Here is a 14,680-nt window from a genome sequence, read left to right as displayed (position 1 = left end):
ATAAGTTGTTATTTTAATCTCTTTTTAATTGATCTCTTGGTCTCCTTCGGTAAATTCGCATTCTCCTTTTGTCTTCCTCTGGGTCGTAGTCCACTAGTCTCCAGAGTTCTTGATTCGGATGGTTTTTCGCTGTTTCGAATAATTTCTCTGCTTTTCTGTTCATGAATTCCGTTATGGTTTCCCATTTCAGGTCCTTATAAATCTGTCTATTCCTGACAAACCAAGGTGCATCTATTGCACATCGTAGCAGCTTGTTTTCAGTGGCCTGAATTCTTTTGATATGGCTCTTTGCCGCGAAACCCCAGGCAACTGATCCATAAGTCAGTTGAGGCCTAGCAACGGCTTTGATTATCTTCAATTTTGTCTCTTTCGACATGTGGCTTCTTCTTCCTATCAGAGGATAGAGTCTATTCATCGCTGCTTTCGTTTTGTCGATTGCTTGTTTGATATGACTTTTCCAAGTAAGTCCTTTGTCAAGTGTTATTCCTAAATATTTGGCTTCATTTTTCCAGTCGATTTCTTCGCCGTCAACATCCAGTTTCGTTGTGGGTCGCAGTCTTCTCTTCTGTAGTAATATTGCTTGGCTCTTTTGTCCATTGAGCTTGATTTTCCACTTTATGCACCAGTCATTTGTTTCGTCAATCGACTCTTGTAGAACTCGTTCTATTATTTCAGGATTTCGGTGTCGAGTTGCTATGCCTGTGTCGTCAGCATATAACGTTAGCATGGTTCTTCGGAATATCGTGGATGTATATGTTGTACAGAAGTGGCCCAAGTACTGATCCTTGGGGTACTCCAGCCTCTATATCTCTTGTTGAGGAGCATTCTCCTCCCACTTTCACGTAAAATCTTCTATTTTTGAGATAATTCCGTATCAACTTGCATATTTTGATCGAATATCCAGCACATCTCATCTTATATATTAATCCTTCATGCCATACTCGTCGAATGCTCTGGCGACGTCTAGTAAAACAAGACCAGTAGCTTGTTTATTTTGGAATCCCTCTGTTATGTACTCTGTGAGCCTTAATAATTGTTGTTCTGTTGAATGCTCTCTTCTGAATCCGAACTGTTCTTGTGGAATTAGTTTCAGATTTTCGGTTTCCTCATTTAGCCTCGTGGCGATAATTCTTTCTACTACTTTTCCTAAAGCCGACAGTAGACTTATCGGTCTGTAGTTTTGTGGAAACTTCTTCTCTTTGAATGGTTTATTGAATACTATGACTTCTGCTGTTTTCCATTTTTCTGGGTAGTGTTCTGTCCTCATAATTCCATTCGCGATATTAGTTGGAGCGGCTATACCTTTTCTAGGTAATTTCTTTAACATAACATTCGTTATTTTATCGCTTCCGGGAGCTTTCCTCTTCTTCAAACTTCTAATTATTTCCCTGATTTCATTTGGCGATGTTGGCTTGTCTATTTCAGCAGTCGCTGGTAATTCATCCATTTCTTCATCATTTTCTTCAACCAGTTCTTCCAAATCCTCATTATCGTCGTCTATCCTGTAATTTATTCTCGATTCTCGTTCGATCGAGTCCGCCAATGCATCTGCCTTATCAGTATTGGTATAAGCCATTCCCCTTTCTCCGTGTAGGGGTGGAATTTTAGTCTTTTCTCCTCGTAGGCTTTTTTGCATTCTCCATGCAGAATGATCGATTGTATTCAGTTCTTGAACCCTTTTGTTCCATCTGCTTGTTCTTAGATCTTTCAGGGCATTTTTCAGAACTTGGCTATGTCGGTTGAGGTTCCTTCTATTTAGATCATTTTTGTTCATCCTATATATTCTTCTGAGTCTTCGATTTTCTTGTATAAGATCTTTTACTTCTTTAGGCGTATCGCCATGCGGATGACTTGGAGCTGGTCTCTTCACTCTTCTCGTGCTTTTTTCGTAAGCTTTCAATATAATCTCTTCCAGTTTATCAACCGCACATTCCAGATCGTCTGGGGTGTTTATTGTTGGAATTTCTGTTATTTCCGATTGTATTAAATGGCTGTATTTAGTCCAATTGGTATATTCTCTCATTTCCAGCAGTTTTTCTCTTGGTTCTTCTCCAATTGTCAATTCCACGGGATTGTGGTTTGAGGTTCCATCTTCCAAAGTTTCAATCGAGAATTCTTGAGTTATATTTTTCAATATCGCGATATCTATTACATTTGGTATTCCTCTTCCAAAAGCAAGATATGTCGGTAGCTCTGGTCCAATAACTATGGCATTTTGTTTTTCGGCGAAATCCTTGAGTTTTTTGCCATTTCTATTCTCTGTTATGCTATTCCATAATGGGGATTTACAGTTGAAATCTCCGATGGAGATTTTCGGGTTTGATCCTTCCAACATGTTGTTTATCTCTTCTTCCAATAGATTGTTTTGTGGTGGCTTATACGCCGAGGTTATTTCGACTCTATGCCGATTTAATTCGGCAACAATCGTCACTTTTTCTGTTTTTCCTTGTGTTTCGTCGGATCTACTTTTAAAGTAGTGTTTCAGATCTGTTCTCACCAATATTGCTACTCCTCCTCCGGTGTTTGTAATTCTGTCACATCTATATGTTTCATAATTCATGAAATTCAGTCTTCTGTTCCGGTTTATTCTTGTTTCCTGTAGGGCTATAATATCAGGTTGTCTTTCTGATATTATTTGTTCTATCTCGGCTTTCCGAGTGTTGATCCCGTTTATGTTCCACGAGATTATCTTGAGGGATTTCTTCCTAATATCCGTAAGGTCCATTAATTCAGTTTACTGAATAATGCTTGGAGTTTTTTCTCCATTTCCCTCTCAATTTTCAACATTATCTTGTTGAAAATTTTTTCCGTGAAGATATCTAAATCATCGGCTGATTCAGATATCTTTTTCTTCTCCTGTTGACTGTTCACAGCTTGTTTCATTGTAAGCTTTTTCTGTCCTTCTTTTTTCTGGACGGGTTTTGGAGTCTCCCTCTTCTTTTCCTGCTCTGTAGGTTGGATCTTCGCTACTTCCTGAATTTTTTGTTCAGAAGTTGTTGTTTTTGTTACCTTCTTTTTCTGTTCAACTGATTTTCGGGAATTTTTCTTTCTGGTCACCAACTTTAACTCGCTACATCCTTTGTAGCTAGCTGGATGGCCCTCTTCTCCACATAAGACGCATGTGGCATTTCTCTCTTCACCTTTTCTGGTGAGTGTGCAGTCATTGCTGCTGTGGCTTCCTGAGCACTTCACGCATCTCCACGGGAAGGAGCATTTGTTTTGTGCATGCCCGTACCTTTGGCACCTAAAGCACTGGCTTGGACTTTCAGGCCTCTTTTTATGCTCAACCACAATACAGAGGTTGTAGAGTCGCTTCACTTCGAATATTTCCTTTTTCTGGGTTTTAACCAGGTAGAGAGGTATTTGTTTCTTTGTCTTGTTCGATGTCATTCTGGACACCTCAGCGTCTGTTATTCCCTGGAATATCAGGTCGTCCTTAATCAACGCAAGATCAGCGTCGATTGGTAAATGCCTAATAACGGCATATATCGTCTTCTCCTCCTCCGTTTGGTAGGTAAAAAATTCTTTACCATGCTGCTCGAAGAATGTAGTGATTTTTCTAAAATCATCTACGGTTGACGCGATGATTTTTATACCGTCTTTAACTGTAGTTGCACGGTTGTAATTTATCCTTTTTGTGTAGAGAGCTTTAGATATCTCTACCCAATCTGAGGTGCCCATATCTTGGAAAGGTCGATTTAAAAAAAATTTATAGGAACTACCCCTGCTTATTTTCATCGAGGAATGATCTCCCTAAGGGTGTTTACAGACACCCTGTATATAAAATTCAACTATTAAGCCCGTTTGCAACAACCGAGAATTCTCTAGAAAATTTACTCGAGATTTCATGCGCCGTGAATTATGTACCGTTACATACGCACTTTCGGTAGAATTCTCTGTTCAGTTGCGTACTAAATAGTCCCCGCCCTTTTCTTGCGAGAATTTTGTAGAGAATTCTCCAGAGAATTCTCGGCTGTTGCAAACGGGCTTTAGTCAATGAAGATAAAGAAATCCAACCTTTTCCAAGCATCGGCATGTGATGTGTCAATAATATATATCATTTACTTAAACACTGATCTCTTATACTTTCGAATTCATAATTTCCGAAGTGAATTGTGATAAAATAAGCAATTACTGACATTACGTAGACAACATAGAGGTGATTTACCCAAAAATGTTTTGACAAGCGTCGTAACTTCACATTTTGTACTATACAGCGTGGAATAGTGAACTCTAAAAGAACTGAAAGAACTTCTTTTAGAGTTCAATGGCGTGGAATGAATGAAATTTCCATGGCCAGCCTATTGGTTTTATGAAAGTGAATGCAGTATATCCACTTGGGCCAGGTGTAAAGTTCAAATTCGAGCCCAAATCAACATTTAACTTGGTTAAGCAGGTTAGGCAGGTTTGAAATTGAAACTTAGCTTGAACCTGAACTGTACAACTGGGCCTAAGAATTTAAGTAAGGCTTTTAGGCTTTTTGAGATGCATATTGATTTGAATTGATATCCCTATCAGTTATATCTTGGAAATATTCTTCAGGCAAATAACATAACTTAAGCTATATCCAGAGTAGATGCACACTGGGTTCTCATTGAAATGTCTGATCTCGGCGAATCGTTTTAAAGCTTAGTCTATTGATCAATATTGTTGAATCTAGAATTCATTAACAGTTTCAGTCCTCACGCGACTAGCGAATCACCGGAAAATCGTTAATCCCATTAAATTACCCATTTGTTTGACGGTGTATCAAGTTCTTGAACTGAACACTAGTGAATCAAACCACAATCGATCCAGGAACAAAACTCAAACCTGTAGATTTCTATGTCTAAAAAGCGTGTGAAATGACGATTAGAACTGGTCGCAGAGTTTGCTCTTCTTCCTTCTGTTGGCTTGAATGACCTGATGATCATCGAGTTCGTTGATATCTGTGTGAATACAAAGCATGAAATGATTTCTATTTAAAGCTGGGGGAATGTCAGATTATTCAGAATTTCGTGAGAAACGATATTTCTTGCTAATGTCTCCAACGTCAAGCTGAAGAGACTGTTCTGAAGCCGGTGCATATTCTTATAAGAAATAACATTTCACAAGATTTCAATAGGTTAGCGTAATAAATAATTTTTTTGTAACCACTCTATGTTATTGTATCTCACATGAATTTATTGAAAAATATTGTTTTCAATAACATTGACATTGATTTATTCCTCAGTTTTTTTGAGGAGTATCAACCTAGATGTATATATAGATGTAAAAATTTTAAGGGAATTTGCGTTGCACTGCCACCTCAAGATTTATTGTGCCTTTTATCAGAGCCTCTCATCATCATGATGTCCAGCTCGTTCTCCACTTCCTGTCCATAGTTCTAATAAACCTCAGCATCTGAGATGGCTTCAAGGAGCTTACCTCCTCGCACCTGCAAGTTTCTCGTCCAAAGTATTTTTTTGCTTTGCCGGGTTATTTTGTCACTAGGTCACCTGGAGTTTCATTTCCCTCCATAAAAAAATCTGCAGTCCCAGTGAGGAGGTGAAGCAAGTTCTTGCTAAGATCTTTCGTTTGCATAAAAAGTGTAGCACTTTTCTACACTCAATTTTAGTCTTCGTTTGCTGATTGAATTTACACCAGTGTAGAGGAGCTGTAGTTTATCTACATCTCCTTTTGACTATGTGTAGATAAACTACATCTCCTTTTGACTATGTGTAGATAAACTACACTTTCTCTACACTGATGTAAATCAAATCGAGTGTAGAAAAGTGCTACACTTTTTATGCAAACGGAAGGACCTATTCTTAGATCAAATAGTGTTGAATTTTCCAAGGGACTCTTCGGAGTGTTACAATTTCGATTCATCCAAAGTAATTCGTTTTCGGTTTTCTTTCTTCTCCGGAATATATTCCTTGGGAATCAAGATTAGGCAGACCTTAGAATCGATGATGTGGGTGCTTACTGATTTGATCGCAGGATGTAGGTTCATCTCCACACATCTCTCGATTGCAAATATGAAAGATGCTTGGACAGCTGACTAGTGATAGTGAGCATCTGGTGCCAGCCGAGTCACTGGTGTTGATTTCAAACTAGCAGCATACTATGTATTTGATATTATTTCTTTTGAGGATTTGTGGCGTCTTTTCCTTTTCCATACACACACTAGCTATTGTATTTTACTGAAGGTTTTCCTTGTTCTATTCTGAATTGTCTTGGCATGCCAGACCATTTCCTCATAAGTGAATACTGGTCTGACAATCATGACTCATATCCATCATAGTATTAGCTCACCTGAACGATTTCTGCACGCCATCCCGACTTTTAATGGCTCATTAGCAACCTAATAAGATGAAAGATAATGGATTATTCCATATTTTTCAGTATTCTTCTGTAATATGATTTAGGTAGTGGAGAGAAAATTTGAACGGCTCTTCTCCCTGATAACTAGTACAGAAGTATCCAAATTCGTTTTCAGTTGTATCCCATATTATGTGAAATTCTTATACAGGGGGTCCAACGAAAAGTTAACGCCTCGATTTTCCGACTTTAAAATGGAAAAGTGGAAAATAGCTCTGACTCGTCAATTTCTCATTCGAGGGTGAACAACTTTTCAGCTTTTTTCATCCCCGTAAGTTCCATACGCTAACGGGGATGAGCAAAATCCCTTGATTTTGAATAGGGTAGAGGAGTGTTGCGATAACTAATTTTGAATTATCTGAACCTGAAATTTCGCTTCAAATTATCCATCGATAATGAAATAACAGCGAAAATAGTGAAATAGGCAATATGGAATTTATCTCGAGAATATTATTCGTATCCAACACATTTCAGAAGTATTTAGTAGCTATGTTGTTAATTTTTCATCCACTATAGTTATTTTTGTATCTAGTGCGCGAAATGCTACTTTGATGATCGAGAACTGATTTTCTCGATCACCAAAGTATTTCGCGCATGAGAGGCAAACAAAATTTTTTCTAGAAACGTCAAAAATATTATTCTAAAATAAGTAACATGTTTAGCTTAATATGAAAAAGACTATTGAAAGGGTATAGCCAGGTTTATATGGAAAATCTGCCCTGCGACTTTTTCGATTTTATTGTATCAATAAAATGAATGGATTTGGTATTATATTGAATTTTTATTATTGAATGAATTATGTTTTCTCAGTTGAAGAATAGTTTTCTACGTATTTTGTTCGCATCATAAGTGTTTCTATGCATGAAACATAGTATTTTGAAAAAAAAAATAGTTTTTATTTTTTTCTATTATGTTCCACCACTTCAAAAAAAATGAAAAATTTCTTGAGGTTAGATAACTACGAAAGACATTTTCTGACAAAGTTTCGTGGTGGACACTTTTAAGTATGTAACTTGAAAAAAATATATATTATTATTTTATATCTGCTCTCAAAAATAAGATTTTCAACTGAGAGTCATAATGAAATGTCTTCCTTATCAGTCTTACTACTGAAAACGATAAAAAAAATCACCATCAACCAATTCTGAATTTTAGTCGAAATAAAAAATTCAAATGAAAAAACAGTTTTTTTCGAAAAATTCGGGAACCGTTGGAGATAAACAGCTAAAAATCGGGGTGAATTATTTTTGTTTAATGTCGAATCGATCCCCTGTGTTTAAATCGAAAAAGTCGCGGGGACAGATTTTCCATATAAACCCGGCTATACCCTTTCGGGATCAAGTGCTGTCACCTCTACGGCAGTTGCTTGCAAATCAAAAATGGATAGTCTTATCCAACTCCCAAATCTACGATATCACGAGCTGAATCTGAGTTATCTGGTTTAGGAATACCTAATTATTGGTTCGTGCACTGGCTGCACCATTAATGTTAACATTGTGAATAATAAATAAAATTAGGTAGTGTTAAATTTTCTCACAATTTGAAAGCCTTAATTATTGTTATACATTAATAAATGAATGATTTCTTGGATTTTTGCTTGATTGAGGAACATAAAGGTTATGATATAAAAATCCCATATAGTTTACATGCAGTGTGCGAAGTAAGTATTTCGCACACTACTTCGCGCACGGTGTAATGGTTACGAAGGAAAATGAAAAAAAGAGTCACTTCGCATATTGTTGTCAATGCGCGAACCCTGTCATTTTTTGAAGTTTGTAGAAAAAAGTAATAATTTTTTGTCCAAAAAAGTAGGCGGGCCATGTTTTTGATGTACCTGAGTCTATCGTGAATGTTCGAGAAAGTTACAAGTGTGTGAAAGCGATTGTAAATTTATAGTGGAATTAAAATGATTTCGCAGAAGAAGGGTGGAGAGAGTGAAATATTTTTTTTGGAAATAACGATTCTGCGCGAACACAGCGGCTTTATTTAACGAATGACATCCTGGAAAATATTTCCTGATGCTTACGTTGTGCAATTTGACGCTACTAGTTCAGTCGGAAACAAAAAGAGGGTGCATGAAAGTAACGAAGCGAGGGACGTTGCTGTCTTCGGTTATGTAGCAATGGATCCGACCTTTATTCTAGGAAATTTTTGGATTCATCTGGTTGTTCACGCACAATTATCATGAGAATCCAAACAACATAAATTCTATCCTTATGACATACGATTGATATAGGGTGTCCGAGTCAAAGTGTCCCTATATCTTATTGTGGAAACTGAAGGAGGTAGAAGAAAAAATCAAATACAAAACTTGTCTGTAATCAATTATACTTTTATTTTTTATAACCCACCTTAATACACGGTGCTTCGTTTTTTCCTTTTGGTATCAACATTCTTATTTTAAATGAAACATCCTGTATATTATTGCATTTTTGACTTCCTTGTCAAATTTTAAGGTTTAACAACCCTGGTCCTATATAGCACCGATTCTGAGATATTCGACTTTCTCCTAAAACGTTGACATCTGTAGGTGCTCACTAAAATAGCTGAAGATACTAGTTTTCTAATGAATGTATCGAAACCAAATTTTGCCCAGCTCTTGTCAACATATTGGATCATACGTTATATCACTATTTTTAGCAATCTAATATACAGGGTCTTCCAAAATTAAAGTTAAAAATTCAAATAGAAGTTCAATCACAACTTAATTTTTTCAAATGGCAACCTATATTCTTTTTTTGTTCATTATGTAGAGCAGGTTGAAATTAGCCGAAAATGTATTCAAACTTTTTCTGTAATGTAAATAGATTCCGAAATATGGACGAAAAAGTGCATTTTCCCGTAAGAACCAACGATAATTATTAATTAGTGTTGCTACTTTATCGTTGGCATTGATTTTTTTGATAACTCTGAATAACTAGATTGACTAATGAAAGACAAAAAGACTCTTTTACTCATAATCTGTACTCGCTCCCAATAAAATTCAATTATTTCAATTTTAAAGGGAGACTCAACTAACAGATACATTTTTCTCAAAATAATCAAGTAGTTGTTTTACAACACAAAAGAAAATTCAAAAATTCGATAAATGCTAGTTACCATAGTTACCTTATTCTATCAGCTTAATTAATTATCGTTGGTTCTTACGCGAAAATGCACTTTTTCGTCCATATTTCTGAAACTATTTACATTACAGAAAAATACAAATACATTTTTTGCTCTTTTTAGCCTTCTATACATGATGAACAATAAGAAAATATGGATTGCCATTCGAAAAAATCAAGGTTTGATTGATCTTCTATTTGAATTTTTAACTTTAATTGAGACCCTGTATATCAGATTGCTAAAAATAGAGATGTAACGTATGATCCAACGTGTTGATAAGAGCTGGGTAAAATTTGGTTTTGATACATTCAGTAGAAAACTAGTATCAGCTATTTTAGTGAACACCTACAGTTGTCAAAATTTTAGGAAAAAGTCGAATATCTCAGAATCAGTGCTATATAGGACCATGGTTGTCAAACCAAATTTACCTCAAAATTTGACAAGGAATTCAAAAATGCAATAATATACAGGGTATTCCATTTAAAATAAGAAAGTTGATACCAACAGGGAAAAAACGGAGCACCCTGTATAAAGGTGGGATAAAAAAATTAAGGTTCAAACGATCACAGACAAGTTTTTCATTTAACTTTTTCTTCTAGCTTCTTTAGTTTCCACAATAAGGTATAGGGACACTTTAACTCCGACACCCTGTACAAGAATTGAATAAGGATGATCCCGATCGCCGACTCCAGTTCTGAGTGGTAGTCAGTGAAATGATTAACGGTAATCCAAACTACATGTTCGATATCTGTTTATCGGACTAATGTTCATTTTCAAAATCAGGGGGTTGTGCTCACCTCTGTTAGGGGGTTGCAGTTACGGAAAAGCAAAGAGCTGAAAAATTGTTCCTCCTCGAATCAGGAATTAACCAGTCCGAGTGATTTTCCACATTTTCCTATTTAAGTCGGAAAATCGAGATAGTATGTTTTCGTTAGACTTTAAAAAATGTTTCAGTTATTACATCCTGTATGATATTTCTGAGAAAATGCCTAATATAATTGGTGGTTGTATTGAAACGAGGATGAAGTCAGTATTAGCGAGATCATGAGGAATCTAAATCCGCTGTCTCTGAATTCCGATACTATCTCACGAATTCAGGAAAATAATCTGACATTCCCAATTGATCGGAAATAAATTTGTTAGGAGATTAAAGTGCAGAAAGCATTCTAATCCTGGGAATTTTATGTTATCCTTCCTTCTGCAGTATCCTGAAATTCTACTGGGAAACCAATCCCAAAGAAATCGAATTATTTTACCTAATTTCGGATTTGGTGGCGCCCCTATTGAGTTATCCTTCGGGTGATTGGCTTTTATGGCGTTCATTCTTCTGTTTTGTGCTGCCACTGCTGCGTTCCCCCCTGGGCATTGACCTCCCGTAGGTGCTTGTCCTGGTATCCTTGGTCCTCTCGTTGGTTCTACTGGAAGCACCCTTCTTCGTTTCTTCGGCAATTTTGCCCTTGCCTAGAAAAAAATTCCATAATATTTGGATTTGTTTAATTCTATTTGAAATACTCATCAAGGTTGTGTACCACTAATAATTTTGAATTTTTTTCTATAATACAATTAACAAATGTTATCATGATTCATGAAAATTTTATACATGTTGCAAAAAGTATTTCAACGATGAAAGATGATATGCTGTCTGTTAAGTTGATTAGAGGGTAAAGTCTTTTCTTCTGAAAAGTGCTTTTTATTATGTCGATAAGTTCTTACTATAAGTCTTTCGATTGATTTCCTCCTAATCACAATTGAATTTTGTTGTTGTTGTTGTGGGCTCTGTTTCTATTTATATGTTTCGTACATTTTATACAAATATATTAGTCCATTTTGACTGTTTTATGAATCAATTAAAACATGAAAATTGTAGGTATAATAACAATTAATGTCATGATTGAAAAACTGAAATAACTTTTTGACAAGTAAGTTCGATAATGTTTTAAGTGTTTGTGATTATTTCGTAAAATTGTATCTTCTAGAACTCCTGAGGATGCCGATGAGACGAAACATGTCGAGTTGATTTTAAAATGAATTTTAACAATCCATGAGTACAACCTTACTCTTCATTCTATATTACATGAAATTATTTAACTCAGGAATGACTCGAATATTGTTAATAGAAGGACTGACAAGTTTTTTTCAAATTTGTTCGCTTGCCAATGACCTGCGCTTTATCAAAGTTCGTTTTCGTGTCTAGTTTCTTCATTCACTTCCGCTGTCTTTCTGAGTAAGGAATGTGTTTATGCTAATTAGGTTGTTTCATTGTTGTATTGACTTATAGCGTCTTGTTTGACAAGGAAAATCATACACATTATTGTGAATACTTTATCGTTTATTGTTATGTATTTTACTTTCTATAAACGTCATATTTTGTAGACCTCTACTCTATCTTGATTGAGTTTGGAACTTCAACGTCGGTTGTTTATGATACGCCAGTTTTTGAAAGCCTATTTTGTGAACCACGTATTGCATAAGGGCAGTGGCGGTTCCAGAAGTGATTATTGGAGGGAAGGGAACATAATTTTATTTTTGAAATCTTGTGAGATGTTTGTTGCTATAAAATAGTTATATCTTATATGAGCTATGTGTTTGAAAGAAAACAACTTTCAAACAAATACTTATTAGAAATTGATTCCTCGCTAATCTCTTGGTGAAACATCGTTCTAACATAAATAAAACAATAAAAAACACTCGACTATACGTTTCACAATTTATTAAAATTATTTTCGTTGACATGCATGTTTCGTATGGACGTATGGACGTATGGACCTTTTGGAATGTTTAGAAATATCTTCAGCCCTAAAACAAAACCTCCCAATCGTAAATGACCAACTTGATTTTCGCCTGTCTCCGGTTTTAACATCTGTTATCTGATAGTAATAATGTGAATAATGTGTATTTCGTGTTCCTATGTATTTCATGTTCAGTTTTGAGAATGGGGTGAAACCCGAAACATGCATGTCAACGAAAATAATTTTAATAAATACTTATTTGAAGGGGGAAATGAAATCAATTTTCATTTTTCGAAAAAGAGCAAATATTCTAGTAATAAATCTGTAAATTTCTTCGAGCTCGGTGCAATGGTTCGGTCTTGACGAATTTTAAAGTGAACACATAAAACTTTAAAACAGCATTTCTTCTAGTAATAAATCTCGAAATTTAATCGAGCTCGTTGCAGTTACAGTAGTGATGTTGGGGTGGGGGCATAATTAAATAAATATTTGAAATTTTGTATGGTGTTCGATGATATAAAATGAGTAGGTACATCTTCATAATAATTATAATACAGGGTGTATTTAAAGGTGAGGCTTTTTTTTAACAGAAGGTAGAACTGGTCTAATTGAAGCGTTTCACCTAAAAAACAACTATACAAAAGTTGTTGACAAAGTTTAAAAATTTAAAATGATTACTGAAGTAGATCCTAATACGACCCTAGACCGTTTGTTAGCTGAATGGTCGCAAAGCAATGGAAATAACTTATCGATTCGACCATGTAGTTTCGCTTAGAATATTGTCACGTTCGATATATAAGTTGTAATGAAAATGGAAACTTTAGACTGCCGAATTTTTCTCATATTTTTTTTTAGTAACCTACACGATTTTATGGAATGGCTCATTTCGATACCAACTGCAGAAGAGACTTGGGACACAAGTGTGAAAAAAAAATACTTCAAAATCTCACCAATAAATTTCGATTAAATTATTCACAAATTTTTTCACAAGGGCAATACAATCTTCTTTTTCGAACATTCCAACAATGGTCGTAAAAATGGGATGAAATGGGGAAACATAATAGCACTCTTTCAACATAACTAACATAAGCACTTTCAAGAAACTGCCTCGATTTTCTACATTTTTTTTCCACCCTAGATTGCACGATACAACAATTATTATTCTCTCAAGTGACCTGATACCTTTAATCTATAAATTGGGCACTGAACCATCCATTGTCCAGCCTGTTTATATTTTGTTTCGTTTTTCCGAATCCGGAGTCACCTTCCACAGTCCCGTACTTGAAATTCACTGACATTTTTTCTAGGCCATCTTGGATATTTAATATAGGGAAACGATTCATTTTGATGCTACCTACTGTCAAAAAAAGCCTCACCTTTGAAAACACCCTGTAGGTACAAGCTATATGTTGGAAAGAAACTAATTTGAAACTCCTTCATATTTGAAGAACGAAATAAAATAATTTTTCGATATTCGAAAAAATATTTCTCCCACAAGTTCTCAAAGAGAGGGGGCCATGCCCTTCCCCGTCCCCTACTGAAACCGCCCTTCAATATATGCCTTCAGTATATGGCTATAGTTTTTGGCCGGATCTGCTGAAACTTTTTCCGCTTCACACATCTAAAAATGCTACGAGGGTCTAAAGAAACAGTTCTTCTCTTATGGGCAAATAAATTTTCCTGGTGAATGAAATTGCACTTTATAAAAAAACTTCCTCCGGATATACAAGCCTGGTAGGTATTTTAATTTGACCGAACAAAATTCAGTGAAAAGATATTCCTTTCGGGGCCTTCATTCTTCATTTGACCTACAAAATCGTTATTCATACTCTTCATCGCGTAGCGTCGCCGAAACCTATGACCTGAAAGGGAAAGACTTTATGAATATATAGTTTCATCAGTTCTTTCGGTAGGAAACTTTGCCCCGCCTCGGCATGCACAGGAAAGTTTAGATTTGAATAGTGGCAAGAATCTCTAAATCAATATTAGAAGTGAACCTGATACTATGATGATTGGCAGTTCTCCTGAAACACCAAAATCAAATTCCTAATGACTTATATTTGAAATTTTGAGGGGTAAAATGCCTTTAATGGTAGTAATTTTCATGAATTCGACATTGCATTTGTACTCGAAGAAGATTCATCAGATCAACGAAAAACTATATTCCGAAAATCATTACATTTGACAAAATTGTTTGAGTTGTGAGATATAACTCGAAATTAATTTTTTTTATGGATTTTCAACAGCTTGTATCTTTTCAACAGAGCAGTTTTTTTTGACCTCAAAAATTTTCTGTTGCAAATTATGTACAGGGTGGGCAAATTTCGATGTTTTAGCGCTACAGCTTTCGAACCAGAGGAGATAGGCAAAATCTGATACCCCATTCTCGTTCTCTTTTTCTGAGAAACTAACAAGGGTACTTAGTAGTCATTCTCGGCCACCTTCTTTTGTTTTCGAGTTATAAGCGAAAATTGGAAAAATGGCGATATCGAAATAAATTTATA

The 14,680-nt window shown here is 35.6% G+C and overlaps 1 protein-coding gene across 3 annotated transcripts in view; it reads right to left on the bottom strand.

Annotated features, from left to right (window-relative positions):
- The window catches only part of LOC123317365 (potassium voltage-gated channel protein Shaw-like), a 193,511-nt gene that overhangs the window by 19,037 nt on the left and 159,794 nt on the right, over nucleotides 1-14,680 (bottom strand). For 2 of the 3 annotated variants that reach the window (XM_044903853.1, XM_044903855.1), the window contains exon 8: nucleotides 10,704-10,908. In XM_044903853.1, coding sequence (XP_044759788.1) covers nucleotides 10,704-10,908 — 205 coding nt within the window. Of the gene's footprint in view, nucleotides 1-4,812; nucleotides 4,929-10,703; nucleotides 10,909-14,680 lie in introns of all 3 variants that reach the window. The other variant, XM_044903854.1, reaches the window with a different exon arrangement.

Source organism: Coccinella septempunctata, chromosome 7, assembly GCF_907165205.1.
Source record: "Coccinella septempunctata chromosome 7, icCocSept1.1, whole genome shotgun sequence".
NCBI classification, from domain to species: Eukaryota; Metazoa; Arthropoda; class Insecta; order Coleoptera; family Coccinellidae; genus Coccinella; species Coccinella septempunctata.
This window is presented reverse-complemented; position numbering and strand designations above follow the sequence as displayed.